The 18,533-nt window shown below is 60.0% G+C and overlaps 2 protein-coding genes across 2 annotated transcripts in view; one reads left to right on the top strand and one right to left on the bottom strand.

Annotated features, from left to right (window-relative positions):
* LOC117005743 (protein Niban 2-like) overlaps window positions 1-12,324 on the top strand; it is a 30,685-nt gene extending 18,361 nt beyond the window's left edge. The window contains 11 exon segments of the mRNA XM_033077765.1: window positions 744-911; window positions 4,630-4,745; window positions 4,825-4,929; window positions 6,202-6,364; window positions 6,716-6,903; window positions 7,060-7,215; window positions 7,863-7,979; window positions 8,394-8,501; window positions 8,609-8,720; window positions 9,491-9,983; window positions 10,107-12,324. Of these exon segments, the coding sequence (XP_032933656.1) occupies window positions 744-911; window positions 4,630-4,745; window positions 4,825-4,929; window positions 6,202-6,364; window positions 6,716-6,903; window positions 7,060-7,215; window positions 7,863-7,979; window positions 8,394-8,501; window positions 8,609-8,720; window positions 9,491-9,983; window positions 10,107-10,815 (2,435 nt within the window). The 3' untranslated portion in view covers window positions 10,816-12,324.
* A 181-nt stretch (window positions 12,325-12,505) lies between these two features.
* SLC31A2 (solute carrier family 31 member 2) lies at window positions 12,506-17,648 on the bottom strand. Its single transcript, XM_033077764.2, has 4 exons — window positions 17,514-17,648; window positions 14,940-15,006; window positions 13,720-13,897; window positions 12,506-13,216 (listed from the first exon to the last, which is right to left on the bottom strand). Exons 1-4 carry the CDS (start codon window positions 17,517-17,519, stop codon window positions 12,739-12,741), a joined length of 729 nt encoding a protein of 242 aa, XP_032933655.1. The 5' UTR covers window positions 17,520-17,648; the 3' UTR covers window positions 12,506-12,738.
* Window positions 17,649-18,533: the final 885 nt, after the last annotated feature.

The raw sequence follows: 18,533 nt of genomic DNA, 5'->3' as shown, positions 1-18,533 counted from the left end.
GGACAGGTGTCTAGCTAAGAAAGGCAGGAGCCTCTCTTTGAAAATGGGAGAATGTAAACCCCTCCCTTCTAAATTATTATAATTTTGAAATCAAGTGCTCTCGAGGCAAAGATATGGGAATTAGGATACAAGTTCTTTTACTAGGGAAATTAAAATAGAAATACAAAACTACAAAGAAACAAACCCCAAGCCCTGACAAAGTCAGAGTACAACCTGACACCCCGTCAGGCAGGGTGTTGGCAGCAGTCCCATTAAATGGTGACTGTAGTCCTTTTGTAGTGACAGATGTGATTCAGTTGAAGCAGTGGTTCTTGTGGAAGGTGCAGTTTCCTTCCGGAGGTCCAGTGGTGATGTGGAGAAATCCAGTTTCCCTCTGGAGTCCAGTGGAGAAGGGGCTACCTTACTGTCCCAAAACCTCTGTTTTATCTTGGTAAGAAATGCTGGGCCTTTTTTCTGGCTGGAACAAATTTCAATGGGATGCAGTAATTTTATCAGTCACAGAGTGGGACTCAATGGCCATTAGCAGAAGATACCTCCCTGGAGGTAGGATGGGTTGTGAAAAGATAAAGAACAATGCCCCACCTGGTTTCAATGGATGGCCTATTAGCAGAATATCTGCCGTGGAGATAAGGATCATCCTCAACAGATGGTGATAGAACAGATACCTTTGATCACACTCTGTATTGTAACCCAAGACACCCTGTCTGCCCCATGTCCCCTCAAACCATGCCGCTTTTCTGCAGGTGTGACCCCCAAATCTGGGCACTCTCCCATTCTGAAGTGCCCCACGGATTTCCCGCTGATCCTGTGGCACCCCTATGCCCGGCACTATTATTTCTGTGTGATGACGGGCAAGGAGCAGGAGAAGTGGCGGGCGGTGTTCCAGGACTGCGTGCGGCACTGCAACAACGGTGAGTGACACTGGGGACATCAGCGTCCTCCTGCTCTGCTCAGGGTCCTGCCAGGGCCAGCTCGGGGTTTTTGGGGAGAGGGGATGGTTTGGAGCTCTTGAGGAGTTGGGTGGGAGTTGTTAAGTAAATCTGGAGAAGGGAAGGATTTGGGAGATCTTCCAGGGCCTGAAGGGGCTCCAGGAGAGCTGGCGAGGGACTGGGGACAAGGGATGGAGGGACAGCACACAGGGAATGGCTTTTCCAGGGTTAGATGGGCTATTGGGCAGGAATTGTTCCCTGGCAGGGTGGGCAGGGCTGGCACAGGGTGCCCAGAGCAGCTGTGGCTGCCCCTGGATCCCTGGCAGTGTCCAAGGCCAGGTTGGACATTGGGGCTGGAGCAGCCTGGGACAGTGGGAGGGGTCCCTGCCATGGCAGGGGTGAACAGGATGATTTTAAGGTCTCTTCCAACCCAGATAATTCTGGGATTCCATGACTGATCAATGCCAGCATCACCCCAGCTCCCTGGAGCATCCCTGTGCCCTGCTCCATCCTCTGCCCTGAGGATACCTGCCCTGGAATCAGCACAGAGCCTGGCTCCAGAGCTGCCCTGATGCCTATTTCCCACCCTGAGGGAGAAAATATTTGTTAATTAAACTCATCAAACCCCAAACTCCTCCTGAGGGCCGCTGGGGCTGTGGGCAGGGGGTGCAGGGCTGTGCAGCCAGCAGAGGCAGGACCTGCCTCCCACATCAGTGATACTCTGGCAGGAAAACACGATTTTCCTGCTTGGCTGTGGCCTGGGCACTCCTGGGCTGAGTCCCAGGTCCTGGCTGTGTTTGGGATGGTGAGAAATTTCCTGAGGAAGGCGGTGCCAGAGCTGAAACCTGCTCAAAATGAGTGTTTTAGTGGGCGTTCTAGACAGTGCCCAGTTTCTAAATGCTTCTTTCATTCCTGGGAACTCTGGGTAGGCTCAGTTTTGCCAGAACTGCTGTAATAGGGTAGCTCTGGAGCCTGGGTTTCACTGAGGGTTTCCATCCTCCAGAGTTGGGTTAAATCTCCTGAAAAACCGCTCTTTTCCTTTTTATTTTGTGCTAGAGGTCTCTGAGCTCCTGGGGCTGAATGTGCCCCCTCCATCCAGCCAGGGCTGGGCTCCTTTGTGTGGGGCTGGGGCTGTGACCCCTCAATCCCCTGAGGATCATTTCTGGATGAGCTCAGCACCCCAGAACCCCCCGTGCTGGCTGGACCAGCAACTGTGAGCAGAACCAGTTGTGGATAAAAGAGGACTTGATCTCCTGCTAACAACCCCCCATTTTATCTCCAATTGCCCTCCCACCGGCTGGGTGCTGCTGTGGGACACAGGGGAGGAGAGAGCCCCTCCACCACCCCCTCTGCCAGGAAATCCTCTCCTGCCTCTCCTTCTCAGCATGTGATGGAAAAGCCTCCCCAAGTGGGCAGTGGCCAAGGAGGGCTCAGGGCCGGGCCCTCTGCATTCCTCCAGCCCGGATTTGTCTGTGACATTGTTCTTCCTGCCCCTCTCTGCTCCCGGGAGCTCCAGGATCCTGTTTCATATTCCATGAAGGCTCTTTTGTTGTTGTAAAGCACTTTAGGTTGGTTTTTTTCCCTCCTTAAATTAGAGGCTCTGTTTCTGCCTCTGTTGTGATTCGTGTGGGAATTTTCATCTCCCTTTCTCAGACTGTTTGTGTTGTGTAACAGCAGCTCTTCTGTAAGGACTGGGGATGTGCAGCTCTGTTCCTCTCACAGATGGGTCTGTGGTGTCCCTGGAGCCCCTGGCTGCCCAAAACTGTCCCTTGTCCAGTCTGGTGTCACCTGGAGCTGGGCAGTGCCCACCCCGAGAGCTCTTGTCCCTTGCTGCAGGATGGTTTCAGTTACAAGGGACACTAAAACCCATCCAGTGCCACCCCTGCCATGGCAGGGACACCTCCCAGTGTCCCAGGCTGCTCCAGCCCCAGTGTCCAGCCTGGCCTTGGGCACTGCCAGGGATCCAGGGGCAGCCACAGCTGCTCTGGGCACCCTGTGCCAGCCCTGCCCACCCTCACAGGGAAGGATTCCTTCCCAATATCCCATCTAATCCTGGAAAAGCCATTCCCTGTAAATTTGCCCTGTGAAGTGGCACGGGGGTTCTCACAGCAGCCCTGCCAGGACAGGGCACAGGGCTGGGGACAGACTCAGGGGTGTCCCCAGGCTCAGCCAGGACTGAGTGACCTTGGGAAGGTTCTTCAGGAGCAAATCCTGCCCCAGGCCCTGCAGGGACAGGTGGTGAGAAGTTGCCCCACCTAGGAGGGGATCTGAGCTCCCAGGAGCTGGGTGGAGCAGCACCAACCCCTGGAAGCTCAGCCCAGCTCTGGCTCCCAGCACAGACCGAGAAAGGAACAGATTTTACTTTCTCACTGGTTTTTTTGCCCTGATTATAAAGCTGCCCCTTAGCAAAAGCTGCTTAGGCTTGGAGTTAATTGTAATCACCTTAGAAAAGTCTGTTTGCACTGGGAGAGATCTGCTCAGTGCCCGGGGCTGTCCCTCGGGGACACCTGCCGTGTCCCCAGCCCTGCCAGGTGCTGTGGGACGTGTCAGCACTGCAGGGATGATCCCCTGGAGCCTCCCAGCAGGCTCACCCTGGCTCAGATCGCACCCTGATCCCCTCCTCTGGGCATGGGGAGGGGAGCTGGGGGTGGAGGGTTCTCTCCCAGCGGTGTTTCCCTGTCTGCAGGGACCTCCACAGCCCGGACAGGCTGGGACAAGGCAGGGACACGCATGGGACACGTGGGACAGCTCCGGGCTGTCCTGCCTGCCCGCTGTCCCCATCTCCTCCTGGCTGGGGAGGCTCCCAGCCCTGCCCCTCCTCCTGAGGGTGCTGTGGCAGGCTGGGGGTGACAACTGAGCCCGCTCGTGTGCAGTGACTCACCCGGGACAGCCCAGCCCTGACTCACCCCTGAGCCTCCTGGCCACCTTCCTCTTCCTTCCAAGCCACGCTGCTCCCTGCAGGGCCCCTCTTCCTCCAGTCCCACAGTGCTGGGGGCTCACTGGGCACCGTGAGGTGTTGGGGGGCACTGAACCCCCCATCCTGGTGAGCCTCAGCTCCTGCTGTGCCTTTGGAGCTCACTGAGTCCCCAGGTTCCCCTGCTCCATTTGGGGTCACTCAGCCCCCAGGTCCCTGTGCACCATTTGGGGTCACTGAGCCCCCAGTTCCCCATGCACCATTTGGGGTCACTGAGCCCCCAGGTCCCCATGCACCATTTGGGGTCACTGAGCCCCCAGGTCCCTGTGCACCATTTGGGGTCACTGAGCCCCCAGTTCCCCATGCTCCATTTGGTGTCACCAAGCCCCCAGATCTCCATGCACCATTTGGGGTCACTCAGCCCCCAGTTCCCCATGCTCCATTTGGTGTCACTGAGCCCCCAGATCCCTGTGCACCATTTGGGGGTCACTCAGCCCCCGGGTCCCCGTGCACCATTTGGGGTCACTCAGCCCCATCCCACCCAGCCCCGGCTCCTGGTGCATCCCTGCCCTGGGGGTGACTCGGGAGGGGATCACTCTGGGTGTAGCAGGAGCCCCCAACCTCTGCTGCTCCCCATCCTGTCCGGGACAGGATCCCCCAGTCCCGGTGACAGCCCTGGGGGCTCGCACGGTCCGAAGGTGTGGGGGAAGCACAAAGAGGCGGGCTGGGGGTGCTGTGCTGCCCCTCATTCCCAGTTCCAGGCTGCTCACGCGTTTCCCCCCGCAGGGATCTCCGAGGAGTCCAAGGTGGAGGCTCCAGCGTTCACGGCCGCCATCCGCATGTACCGGCAGTGCAAGGAGCAGTACGGCACCTGGGACATGCTCTGCGGCAACGAGACCCAGGTGAGCGCCCGCACCCCGCACTGCGCTGGAGGGCTCTGGGGGGCTGAGCAGCCTCCCCAAAATCCTCCTGCCTCCACAGGTCCTGAGCAACCTGGTGATGGAGGAGCTGCTGCCCGAGCTGAGGAGCACCATCGGCCCCCGGCTGAAGGGCAAAGCCCCGGAGCGCCAGCGGACCTGGATCCAGGTGTGGGGCTGGGGCTGCCGGGGGGGCCGCAGCGCTGCCACCGCCTGCCCGGGGAACCTCCCGGCCGGGCTCGCTGCCCCCTTCTCCCGGCCCCTTCTAAGAATCCGTCCTTTCTCCACTGTGGATTTTTAAAGCTCCTGCTGTGCCCCTGCCCAGCCCCGCCTGCGCTGCGCGTCCCTGGGGCCGGGCGAGCAAACAGGAGGGAGCCCAGCCCCGCAGCCAAACCCGTCCTGGATAAATTTAGAGAGCCATTTTTAGAGCAGCACGGGCTAAATCCGGCCAAAACCCTTGCGAAAGACTGAGGGCTCTTCAGAACTGCCTGTTAAAAACCTTAAAGCCAGATAATTACCACCAGGCTCGTAATGGGCCACTTGAGCGGCCTGAAAACACACAAACGCTGCTTTTCCAGCGGCTGCGGTCTGGGAAGCCCGGGGGAGGGAGGAGAGGGAGGGCTCTGCATCCTGCCAGTCCCAACAGCCCCAAAATCGCAGCCTTTGGCAGCAAAGTGAGCGTGAAGCCTCGGAGAGTGTCTCCATCCTGCTCGGGAGGTTGGCTCTGGGACTCCAGGGAGGGTGAACAGGGCAGGGAACAGATTCCAGGGTGATCTGGGGCTCTCCTGCTTGGACCACCACTATCCCTGAACTACCACTGTCCCTGCACCACCAGTGTCCCCAGACCAGCAGCATCCCCAGACCTGCAGCATCCATTTCCAGACGTGTGTCATTCCCAGACCTGCAGCATCCCCAGACCCGAAGCATTTCCAGAGCTGCAGCATCCCCAGACCTGCAGCATCTCCAGACCTGCAATATTTTCAGACATGCAGTACCCTAGACATGCATCATCCCCAGACCTGCATCATCCCCAGATCTGCAGTATTTCCAGACATGCAGCATCCCTAGACCTGCAGCATTCCTGGACATGCAATGTCCCCAGACCCTGCAGCATTCCTACACATGCAATATCCCCAGACCCTGCAGCATTCCTGCACATGCAGCATCCCCAGCCCTGCCTGGGGCAGGTTGCCTGATGGAGGCAGTGCTCCTCTCTGCCCCTCCAGCACCACTGGGAAGCAGTTTCTGCATGGCAGCAGCTCCATCTCACCCAGCTGGGGAGTCCCTGGTGTGCAAACCCCTGCCAGGCTGTGGGGAAGGGTCCTGTCAGGGCACAAGGGAGGGCTCAGCAGGTCCTGCAGCCAGCTGGTGCTGCAGGAGATGGTTTAGGGGTGCAGCTGGAGGCGTGGGGGTCTCTGACCCCCCCAACCTGTGCCCCCAGGTGTCAGATGCTGTCTATAGGATGGTCTATGAGCTGGCCAAGGCGCAGTACGACGCAGCAGTGGCCAGGTGTGAGCAGGAGCGGCCGCAGCTGGAGAGCACCATCCGCACAGACATGGACCAGATCATCACCTCCAAGGAGCACCTGGCCAGCAAGATCCGAGGTACAGCCCTGCAGGGATGCACAGGGATGTGTGCTGTGCCCATGGCTCCGGGGGGGCTGTTCCCAGGGTGCAGCCCAGCCCCTGGCACCCTTAGGGGGTGCATGTCCTCACTGGCATTGTCCCAGGAGGTCAGGGACAAGGTGGGCAGTCAGCCCACAGGGACAGGACAGGTTCAGCACAGACCAGGGGCACTCTGCAGGAATTCCTTGTGTTGTCCTGAAAGGGGGAGACTCCTCCTGGAGGAGCTTGGGAGCAGGGGCAGCTCCTCCTCCCAGGGCTGGGTTTAGGATGTGATGTGGAGGGCTGGAAGGACAGAGCACCCTCACCATCCTTGTCCCTGCTCTTTGCCAGCCTTTGTCCTGCCCAAGGCAGAGGTGTGTGTCCGTAACCACGTCCAGCCCTACATCTCGTCCATCCTGGAGGCCCTGATGACCCCCACGAGCCAGGGCTTCGCCGAGGTGCGGGAGGTGTTCTTCAAGGAGGTCACCGACATGAACATGAACGTCGTCAACGAGGGTGGCCTGGAGAAGCTGGTGGAGGTGAGACCTGGTGCTGCTCCTTGCCAGAGCCAGCCCTGCTTCCACCCCCAGTGTGGGCAGCACTGGGAGACCCCAGGCTGAGATGATTCCACCCATGTGGGGTGGAATGTCCCTGCCCTGAGTACGTGGAGAGGCTGAGCTTGGCTTTGTCCCCAGTACATGGAGAAGCTCTCCCACCTGGCCTTCCACCCCGTGAAGATGCAGTCGTGCTATGAGAAGATGGACCAGCTGAAACTGGAGGGTCTGCAGCAGCGATTCGATGTCTCCAGCACATCTGTCTTCAAGCAGAGGGCCCAGATCCACATGAGACAGGTGGGATGGGGACCAGGCTCCTCCCCTGTCCCCCTGGGCTGGGAACAGAGGTTTGGGGAGCCCAGGCTGCTCCACCCCAGGCTGGGATGTCTCGGTGGATGATGGAGCCCCTTTGGTCTGGAGCCTACGGTGGGCTTGAGCATCCTGGCACAGCTGTCCCTTTGCCACTGAGCCCACCGGCACCAGCAGGGCCAGTAAGCCAATCTGGGGTCTGATCCAGCCTAGCCTGGAGCAGGGTGTAGGAGGATGAGGGGGTGCAACACCAGCTGTGAGCACCCTCCTTGATTCGGGGTGAGTGCTGTGGATGCCAGGGATTTCTCCAGAGTGAAGGCTCTTTGTTTGCCTGTTGGATATTGGGCAGGAATTGTTCCCTGGCAGGGTGGGCAGGGCTGGCACAGGGTGCCCAGAGCAGCTGTGGCTGCCCCTGGATCCCTGGCAGTGCCCAAGGCCAGGCTGGACAGGGCTCTGAGCAGCCTGGGACAGTGGGAGGGGTCCCTGCCATGGCAGGGGTGGCACTGGATGATTTTAGGGTCCCTTCCACCCAAACCAGGGTGGGGTTGTGTGCTAAGTCTCATCTCAGTGTGCCCCAAGAGCCCCCTGCCCACCTCTGGGTGCCCCCCACGCTGACCATGTGTCTCTGGTGGCAGCAAATGGACGATGCCGTGTACACCTTCGAGACACTGCTGCACCAGGAGCTGGGCAAGCTGCAGGGCAAGGACGACCTGTGCAAGTCCATCCAGCGCATCCTCGAGAGGGTGCTCAAGGTGAGGCAGGGCTCAAGGCCTTGGGTGGACCCTGGAAAGGCCAGGAGTGATGTTACCTATTTCAACACAAGTCTTCTGGGGAAATACTTCTCTATTAGAGGTTTTCATGGGTTGTGCTGGGGGCAGGCAAGTGGGAAATCAGCTGGAAGAACCAGGTCCCCTCTGACCATGTCTGTAAAAGCCCCCAGGGTTCAGACTGGCCCCCAAACCCTCCTGCAGCCAGCAGTGGATGAGCTGGCTCCTACCCAGGCTCAGAAACACTGGGAAACAGCTGCACAGAGGGATGTGAGGCCAGAGGGGTCTGTTCATGCCTGTGGGAATAGGCTGGGGGGCAGATCTCAGGGGTTTGTGCCCGTGGGCAGGGGCTGGCAGCCCACAGCCCTCGGTGACCTGTGGCACCCTCTCACCCTGCAGAAATTTGACTATGACAGCAGCACAGTGAGGAAGAAGTTCTTCAGGGAGGCCCTGCTGCAGATCACCATCCCCTTCCTGCTGAAAAAGCTGGCACCCACCTGCAAGGGGGTAAGAGGGGGAAGTCTGGGGTGTGGGGAAGGACTGTCCACCCCGTGGAGGGGCTGGAGCATCCATTCCCCCCAGCCTGCTGGGCTGAGCTGCCTCTCTCCTGGCAGGAATTAGCCAAGTTTCAGGAGCTGATCTTCGAGGACTTTGCCAGCTTCATCCTGGTGGAGAACACCTATGAGGAGGTGGTGCTGCAGTCAGTGATGAAAGACATCATGCAAGGTAGGGTCCTGTGGCACCCGTGTGAGGAGGGGTGACCCTGTGCAGGGTGCTGGGGCTCTGTAAGTAAGGAGGGGGTGACCCCGTGCAGGGTGCTGGGGGTTCTATAGGGAGGGGTGACCCCAAGCAGGGTGCTGGGGACTCTGTAAGGAGGGGTGACCCTGTGCAGGGTGCTGGGGACTCTGTAAGGAGAGGTGACCCTGTGCAGGGTGCTGGGGGCTCTGTAAAGAGGGGTGACCCGTGCAGGGTGCTGGGGACTCTGTAAAGAGGGGTGACCCCGTGCAGGGTGCTGGGGACTCTGTAAAGAGGGGTGACCCCGTGCAGGGTGCTGAGGACTCTGTAAGGAGGGGTGACCCCGTGCAGGGTGCTGGGGGCTCTACAGGGAGGGGGTGACCCCATGCAGGGTGCTGGGGACTCTGTAAGGAGGGGGTGACCCCGAGCAGGGTGCTGGGGACTCTGTAAGGAGGGGTGACCCAGTGCTGGGGGCTCTGTAAGGAGGGGTGACCCAGTGCTGGGGGCTCTGTAAGGAGGGGTGACCCCGTGCAGGGTGCTGGGGACTCTATAGGGAGGGGGTGACCCTCTGCAGGGTGCTGGGGGCTGCTCCAGAAGCAGCTTTCCCACCTGGCTTCCCCACTGGCAGGGCTGAGTGGGTGGGATGCTGACCCCTCCCCCAGCTCCAGCCACCTCTCCCATCACCCACGGGGAGGGCTGGGCGAGGTGTCCCAGCCCAGCAGTGCTCACAGCCCCTGTGACCCGTCCCTCCCTGTCCCCAGCTGTGAAGGAGGCGGCCGTGCAGCGGAAGCACAACCTGTACAGGGACAGCATGGTGATGCACAACAGCGATCCCAACCTGCACCTGCTGGGAGAGGGCCTGGCCATCGACTGGAGCGAGGAGTACAGCGGGCAGCCCGAGGCCGAGCCCGCGGCCGAGCGGCGCCGCAGGGCCAAGCAGGTGGTGTCGGTCATCCAGGATGACGAGGGGGCCCTGCCCTACGGGGCTGAGGCATTGCTGCAGCCCAGCTCCCCTGAGCCACAGGAGCCTCATCCCGGGGTACCCCCCAGCCCCGTGGATGCGGTGAAGGAGATCCGGGAGGCGCTGGCACAGGAGAGCCTCGGGGATGGCGCTGGGGCAGAGGAGCGGCTGATGAACGGCACAGACACCAGTGGTGCCAGCGAGGAGGGCGTGCTGCTGGCAGGGGCTGCCCAGGGGGATGGCACACAGCAAGGCCCAGCCCGTGACGGGGATGGGCTGCACTGTGCGGCATCACCAGCACCTGGCGCTGAGATCCCCTCAGGGACTGGGGGAGAACATGCCACACCAGCACTGTCACCTGTCCCTGGAGCTGAGATCCCATCAGGAGCTGGGGGAGAACGTGCCACACCAGCACTGTCACCTGTCCCTGGAGCTGAGATCCCATCAGGAGCTGGGGGAGAACGTGCCACACCAGCACTGTCACCTGTCCCTGGAGCTGAGATCCCGTCAGGAGCTGGGACGCGCCGGGCTGCACCAGCACCGCCTGTGCCTGGAGCTGAGGCGTCATCGGGGGGACAGTGTGCCACACCAGCACTGTCACCTGTCCCTGGAGCTGAGGTCCCATCAGGGACTGGGGGACAAGGTCCTGGACCAGCATCACCTGTGCCCAGAGCCGATGCCCCATCAGAGGCTGTGGTGCCACACGTCACACCAAGATCATCCATGCCAGCTTCCCCTGTGTCTGGAGCTGATGTCCCAATAGAGGCTGTGGTGCCACATGCCACACCAAGATCATCCATGCCAGCTTCCCTCGTGTCTGGAGCTGATGTCCCAATAGAGGCTGTGGTGCCACACGTCACACCAAGATCATCCATGCCAGCATCCCCCGTGCCCAGCGCTGAATCCCCGTCAGTGTCCAGCGTGCCACAGGCCACAGCAGCAGCAGCCAGCCCCCGAGCCGATGTCCCAGCAGAGGCTGAGGTGCCCCATGTCACAGCAGCACCGCCTGGAGCCCAGAGCCCGTCACCAGCGTGCCACCAGCGCAGTGACAACGAGACAGGCGAGCACGGGGGGCAGGCCAGGGCCACCACAGAGAGCGGTGAGGGGGTGCAGACTGAGTTCTAGCCCCTGCCCCTGCCATGGACTGGCCCTGGTGACACTGGGGCTGGGGGAGGGGGCTAGGACCCCCGGGATGGAGAGCAGCACACGGGAGAGGGAGGGGATGGGGACACCGAGACCTTACTGCCGCGGGGGGCTGCCCACAGCCACAGCCCCTGCTGGGTCGGACTGGGGGTGGCCCCAGTCTGGCATGGGGCATCCCCTGCGCTCTGCTCTGTCCTTCTTCTGCCTTATTTTCTTTTCTACTGAGGAGATGCTTTACTGAAGAGCTTTATCTGCCCCCCACACCAGTGCCTGGGGCTGCTGGGGGGGCTGGCACTAGCCCTGCTGAGGGTGGGGGTGCAGGACCCTCCTGGCTGTCCCTGGGGTTGTCCCTGCCCCAGTCTGGGGGGGTTTCCTGGGAGCCTGCCCTGCTCCTCCAGGAGTGCCAGTGGAGCGGGGGCTGCAGGGGATGATGGAAAACAGGATGGCAAACGGGGACATGACAGGGACAGCAACACTGGGGAGCTTGAGCCACTGCCGAGAGGAAGAGTGGGACAGGCATGGGCTGCTGGTGCCCAGGCCGGGCTCACAGCACCCAGGCCGGGCTCACAGCATCCAGGCCGGGCTCACAGCATCCAGGCCGGGCTCACAGCACCCAGGCCGGGCTCACAGCATCCAGGCCGGGCTCACAGCACCCAGGCTGAGCTCACAGCACCCAGGCTGAGCTCACAGCACCCAGGCTGAGCTCACAGCATCCAGGCCAGGCTCACAGCACCCAGGCCGGGCTCACAGCACCCAGGCTGAGCTCACAGCACCCAGGCTGAGCTCACAGCACCCAGGCCGGGCTCACAGCACCCAGGCCAAGCTCACAGCACCCAGGCCGGGCTCACAGCATCCAGGCCAGGCTCACAGCATCCAGGCTGGGCTCACAGCATCCAGGTTGAGCTCACAGCATCCAGGCCGGGCTCACAGCACCCAGAGCCCATCCCCAGCCATCCTCAGCCCAGGGTATTCTAGGAGCTATTTTAAGTTCAGAGTTAACTCTCTGGGGGAAGGTGGCACTCACTGTGTCCCAGCTGTGCCTGGCAGGACTGGGATAATTCCAGGCTCAGCTTGCTGTGCAGTGGAGAGATCCCAGCCCCTGCCCTCCAGATCTCCTCAGCACCTTCCATGGATGGTTTCTCTGGCTTTGGAGATTTTGGCACCTGCTGAGATGGCTGAGCAAAGAGCAGAGGTTTGCTGACCCCTCTCTATCAGGGGGATGGGGACAGGACTGCTGCAGCCCCCACACAGTGATGCCAAAAGCCCTGGAGGTGCTGGGGGTCTGCAGGACTGCTGGGTGTGACACCTGGAGCAGGGACAAGCACCCCACCACCCACCTGTGCTTAGGTGCCACCGTTCCTGCCTCAGAAGGGGGGTGCCCAGCCTAACCCACTCAGGGGGGCCCCCAAAGTGCCTTGGGAGGCCCCCCTCAAAGTGCCTTTCTCTGTGAACTTCAAACCTGTCTCTTCCAGGATATTTTATTAAGAAAGTTATACAAATGTTTAAAGATATGCTTATAATAAATAATAAAATGGAAAAGCTTTATTTAAAGCCAGAGGAGACTCTCCTTATTCCTGAACCACCTCCCTGGGTAGGGCTGGGGATCCCCAGTCCCACTGTGACCCAGGGGTGTCACATCCTGAGCCCACCCAGCAGTGACACAAAGCAGGAGTGGAGCTGAGATGATTTTATTAAAAGGGGTGTCCTGAGCAAGCAGCAAGAGGCACCTGGAGCAGCATTTCCCCCTGGCACAGCCACACCAGCGGCTCAGGGGCTGCTCCAGCCCCGTCCCTGAAGCGCTGCGCAGGAGCAGGGCAGGGGTGGCAGGACCCTCCAGTGTCCCCAAAGGCACTGTGTGAAGAGGGGCTTGGTGCAGGGCAGCTCTGGGTCCCTGTCCCCAGCAAGTCACCGGATCCTTCCTGTTCCAGCCAGGATGAACCTCCTTGAAAAGCAGAGAGGGGAGGAAATGCCAGCACCCCCTGGTGTCATCACCCGGACAGAGGTCCCTGAGAGCCCGGGGACAGCCACCAGCCGAGGCCAGTGGCAGCATGGTGAGTGCTGGCCATGGGGCTCCCCATCCCCAGAGTGGGGCCAGTCCTTGGGGTTCTGTGTCCCACAGAGCAAGGGGACAAAGGCAGACCCAGCAGAAGTGACAGCAGCTATTCCAGACAAAGGAGCAGGAGGTGGGACACGTGTGCCACCAGGGCAGGGGGCTCTAGCCCCGGCCCAGCAGGGGTACACCAGGAAATAGCCCAGTGTGGAGCCAGCGATGGCCCCCAGGAAGATCCAGCCGTTGTAGGACATGACAGCCAGCATCACCATATAGCCCAGCACCACCTGCAGCACGTGGAACAGCGTCTGGCCCACGTGGAACCAAAACCACCTGGGGAAGGAGATGGGAAATGCCATCAACAGGGGCTGGGGCAGCTGGAATCACCTCCCACCGGGAGCCTGGGGTGGGCAGAGGGGGGTTGGGGGGCAGGGAGAGGGGTGAGGGCTGCAAACAGCAGCTCAGGGAAATCCTGCTCCAAAATCAGTGAGGGTGGCAGTAAGAGCAGCCTCAGGAATGATCTGGGATTAAATACAGGAGGAAAAATCCGGGGCTTGGCTCCAAAGGAAGGACCTGCCAGGCTTGTGGGGACTCCCCAAAGTAGCAGGACCCTCCTGCACCCAGAACAGCTCCTGGAAGGGCCATGAGACTTTAGCCACCACCCTGGACATCTCCCAGAGGATCTGGAGGGGCTGAGCTGCCCCTGGAGCCATCCCCAGGCTGTACACACACTCCTTCCTTGAGAGCCTACAGCTCCTCACAGCCCTTTTCCCCTTTGTGCTGGCCATGGGGTCACAGAGCCACCCCCAAGCCCCCCAGGGGGGTCCCTGTGGTACCTGCTCTGTGCAGGGCTGCTGTCCCTGCTGTCCTCCTCCGGGGGCTCGCTCAGGGCCTCCTGGCTGAGGCTGCGGGGCAGGGCCAGCAGTGCCCGCTGCAGCAGCACGGCCTTGCCCATCTTCACGGCCTCGTAGAGCACGGACAGCAGCAGGATCACCAGCACCGAGAGCACCATCCCTGCAGGAGACACATCCCAATGCTGTCCATGCACAGGGAGGGGCTGTGGGGCTCACAGGAACATCCCAGCACTGTCCATGCATGGAGAGGGGCTGTGGGGCTCACAGGAACATCCCAGCACTCACTGCCCATGCACAGGGAGGGGCTGTGGGGCTCACAGGAACATCCCAGCACTGTCCATGCATGGAGAGGGGCTGTGGGGCTCACAGGAACATCCCAGCACTGCCCATGCATGGAGAGGGGCTGTGGGGCTCACAGGAACATCCCAGCACTCACTGTCCATGCGCAGGGAGGGGCTGTGGGGCTCACAGGAACATCCCAGCTGTGGAGCTCAGAGGGGCACAGCAGGGCTGGCCCAGGGTGTTTGGGAATATCCATGGGGTGAGGTGGAGACTGGCACTGGGGTTGGGCAGCAGAGTTGTTAAATGTCAGGAAATGGTGTATTTAGCTTTTAATTCACATAATCACAGAATTAGGTTGGAAAAGCCCTTTGAGATCAACCTGTGACCTCACCCAACAGCACCTTGTCACCCAGACCATGGCACTGAGTGCCCCATCCAGTCCTTTAACACCTCCAAGGACAGTGACTCCACCATATCCCTGGGCAGCCCCTTCCAATGCCCTTTCTGTGAAGAAATTTTTCTTATGTCCAGCCTAAACTTCTCCTGGCTCAGCTTAAGGCTGTGTCCTCTTGTCCTAGAGAGCTGCTGTGAACCAAATACACAGCTTTGCATCAACTCCATGTGGAGTCAAAACATGCTGGGAGAATCATCAAAAACAAAGAGCAAAGTGTAAAAGTGGGAAGCTGAGCCAGCCTTGAGCGATCTGGGGGTTGGCAGGCTGAAGGGAGATGCTTCACACAGCTCCCTGTTTGCTGCTCTGGGCTTGGGAGGATCAACCCCTGCCCCATGCATGCCCAGGGCTCAGCAGGGTAGGGCAGGTCCTGCCAAAAACTGCTCCAGGAGCTGTGGAGTGAAGGCTGTGAGGAGCCCACAGCTCTGCAGGGAGTGGAGGGATGGATGTCCCAGTGCTGGCAGCCTACCTGTGGGGCTGTGGACATTCCAGAAGTCAAAGAGCAGCACTGCTGTGTCTGAGAAGTAGAAGGTCATCTGGAAAAGAGAGGGGAAGGGGCAGTGCTGGAGCCCCTCAGGGTGATGGGTGCCCACACTGTCAGCAGGAGCCCCCCACCCCAGGATGCTCATCTGGGGATTCACCAAATGGTGCAAGGTTGTTCCCCAGCTCTGAAACGGGAAGAGGAACTTGCCCAGACAATCACAGTCACGCTGACTGGGTTGAACTCTAGCAGGACAAGTTTCACCCCCAGCAGCAGCTCCTGTGCGTGTCTGGGCTGGGACAAAAAGCCAGTTTACCCTTGTGACAAAGAGAGATGAATCTAGGATTTAATCCACATGGATTGGAGGAGGGAAGGGCCCTGGGGACAGGTGGAGGCTGAGGGGAAGCTGGAGGGCAAAGCCTCTGCTCCCCTCAGCCTCCCAGGGCAGAGAGACCTCCTGCACTGCCAGGACACCCAAAAACTCAACCACCAAGGCACCCAAACCACAGGTGTGACCACCCAGCGATGGGGGCCAGGCCCAGGGGTGCCTCCCTGGCAGAGGAGCATCAATCCCAACACTGCCAGGCCCTACAAAGGCACCCCCTCCTCCCTCACCCTGCTGAAACAGGAGGAGCAGGAATTGCTCTTGTGTAATAACATCAGCTGCAGAGCTCATACCCAGCTGCTGTGTCTTGCTCAAAAGGGGGAATTTTGTTGGGTTTTCTGTGTTCCCTTTGGTGAATCTCTCTAGCAGGAGTTTGTGGAGCTCATGGTTGCTCCTCTCCTCCACAGACCCGTGTTTGGGTCTGAGTTTGGCTGCTCTTTCCTGCCTTTTCCAACACCAGCAGAGCTGACTGACAGCACCAGGGCCAGCCTCAGCCAGAAATACCATCCAATACCCTGTGGGTGTTCAGGCCACAGCCCAGCTCCAATTACACCCCTCGGCCCTCGTTACCCAAAGCACATTAGCTCATGTAATTGGCTCACCCTTTTAAGCCTCCTTTGGCCACAGATTAATGATAATTAGCCTTTAAATGAAGCTATTTCTCCTTTACAGGCTTCACCCACAGGTCTGCAGTGTGGTGGAAGCAGCAGGTGACTGTTTTAGGGATGGGGGACAGAAGTGATGGGCAGAATCAGAGTCATTAACAAAATCATGAAATCCAAACATTAACCCAGCACTGCCAAGGCCTCCACTAAACCCTGTCCCCAAGTGTCACCACTCCGTTTTCTGAACAATTCCAGGGATGATGATTCCACCCCTTCCCTGGGCAGCCTGTTCTAGAGATCCAGAAGATCCCTTCTGCCCCAGCCTGGGGTGGTGCCACATGTTTCTGGGTGTGACACCAAAACAATGCTCCTTGGGCAAACAGCTCCTCTCCCACAGCGATGCCAGAGAGATTTCTTGGTGGGTGAAGGTCAGGAGGGCGAAATCCTAAAAATCCCTGCATTCTTCCCACTAGGGAAGAGCCACCACAGCCAGGGAGACGTGCCAGGCTCAGGGATGTTGTTCAGAGGGAGGGGATCCTGTCCTCCCCCACCTGCCCACGCAGCAGGGATTGAGCAGTGCCCAGGTGAGGCTGCGCCCAGCTCCTCCCCCGCAGGAATTCACACCAGGAAAAAGCTGTGGGAAACCATTCAGGGCTGGATCCACTCAGTTTTGGGGTTATTCTTATCAAGAGCAGGGGTGCCTGCACAGAGCAGTGCCAGGCTGCATCCCAGCCTGCTGTTCCAGTCCAGCTGCGATGTCTGATCCCACACTTTGGGATAAAATTGCCTTCCTGCAGCCCTGACCCCACTCAGGGGAACAGGACCCAGCTGCAGTCCCAAACTGGGACACACAGAACCAAGGCATGATTTGGCTTGTAAAGGATCTTAAATCTCATCCTGTCCCATCTCCTGCCATGGGCAGGGACACTTTCCAGTATCCCAGGCTGCTCCAAGCCCCGTCCAACCCGAGCCTGGACTCTGTCTGGGAGATTTAAGGAGTTCTGGGGGGGATTCACGGGGTTCCAGGGGGATTTAAGGGGTTCTAAGGGGGTATCTTCGGGGTTCCAGAGGCGATTTAAGGGGATCGAGAGGGATTCTTGGAGTTCCAGAGGGGATTCTCGGGGTTTCAGTGGGGGATCACAGGCTTCCAGGGATATTTAAGGGGTTCAAGGGGTGGATTCTTAGGATTCTAGAGGGATGCACAGGATTCCAAGGTGAAATCACCGGTTTCCAGTTGGATTCATGGGGTTCCAGGGTGGATTATCGGGGTTCCAGCGTGGAATCACAGGGTTCCAGTGGGGATTCTAGAGAGGATTCTCGGGATTCCAGAGTGGAACCACGGTGTTCCAGGGGGATTCTAGAAACGATTCTCGGGGTTCCAGGGTAGATTCTCGGGGTTCCTGGGGGATTCACAGTGTTCCGGAGGGATTCCAGAGTGGAATCCCGGTGTTCCAGGGGCATTCACAGGATTCCAGGGGGATTCCGGAGTGGAATCCCGGTGTTCCAGGGGTGATTTCCGGGGTTCCAGGGGGGTGTCCCGGTCCCGGCCGTGCCCGTCCCGCCCGGGCTCACCTGCATGGTGCCGGTGGCAGCGGGCCGGGGCCCGGCGCGTCCCCGCCGCTGCTGCTGTCACCGGGCTGTCACCGGGGTGTCTCGGGTCTGTCGCGGCGCTGTCCCGGGCTGTCGCGCCATGTCACGGCGCTGTCGCAGCCGCGCGGGGCTCCCCGGGAGCTGTAGTGCGGCCGGGCCGGGGCGGTGCCGTGTCTGACCCCTCCTCCATCCCGCTCCGGGCCGTGTCTGTCTCTCCCCCATCCCCGCTCCGGGCCGTGTCTGTCTCTCCCCATCCCCGCTCCGGGCCGTGTCTGTCTCTCCCCCATCCCCTGTCGGTGCCGTGTGTGTCCCTCCTCCCCCGTTCCGTGTCCGGGCCCAGCAGCCCCGGGCTCAGCTCGTCCCGGCCGCTCCGCGCTCGGGGTTTCGCTTTCCCTTCGCTCCCGGCTCCATCCGCTTTCCCCCGCCCCATCCCGGTCCCGGAGTTGATCCAAAGAACTCAAATGCTTTCTAAGGATGTTCAACCGAGAGAGGAGAAGGCTCCAGGGAGAGCTCAGAGCCCCTGCCAGGGCCTAAAGGGGCTCCAGGAGAGCTGGAGAGGGACTGGGGACAAGGGACAGCACACAGGGAATGGCCTTTCCAGGGTTAGATGGGATATTGGGCAGGAATTGTTCCCTGGCAGGGTGGGCAGGGCTGGCACAGGGTGCCCAGAGCAGCTGTGGCTGCCCCTGGATCCCTGGCAGTGCCCAAGGCCAGGCTGGACATTGGGGCTGGAGCAGCCTGGGACAGTGGGAGGGGTCCCTGCCATGGCAGGGGTGGCACTGGATTGTCTCTAAGCTCTATTCCAACACAAACCATTTAAGATTCTATGATTTCATTTTCCTCATAGACAGGAGACAGTTCCAAAGGGGAACTTTCCTTCCAGCTGTGACTCGAAGCACACAGCTGCTCACTTCATGCTGGGACATTCCAACCATCCCCATTACACTTGGAACAGGAGTGCTGAGCTGCCCCTGCCTCAGTTTCCCCAAGTGCCAGCAGGTG

Source organism: Catharus ustulatus, chromosome 21 (assembly GCF_009819885.2).
Source record: "Catharus ustulatus isolate bCatUst1 chromosome 21, bCatUst1.pri.v2, whole genome shotgun sequence".
NCBI lineage: Eukaryota > Metazoa > Chordata > Aves > Passeriformes > Turdidae > Catharus > Catharus ustulatus.
The sequence above is the reverse complement of the archived record's forward strand: the minus strand, read 5'-3'. Positions and strand labels throughout refer to the sequence as shown.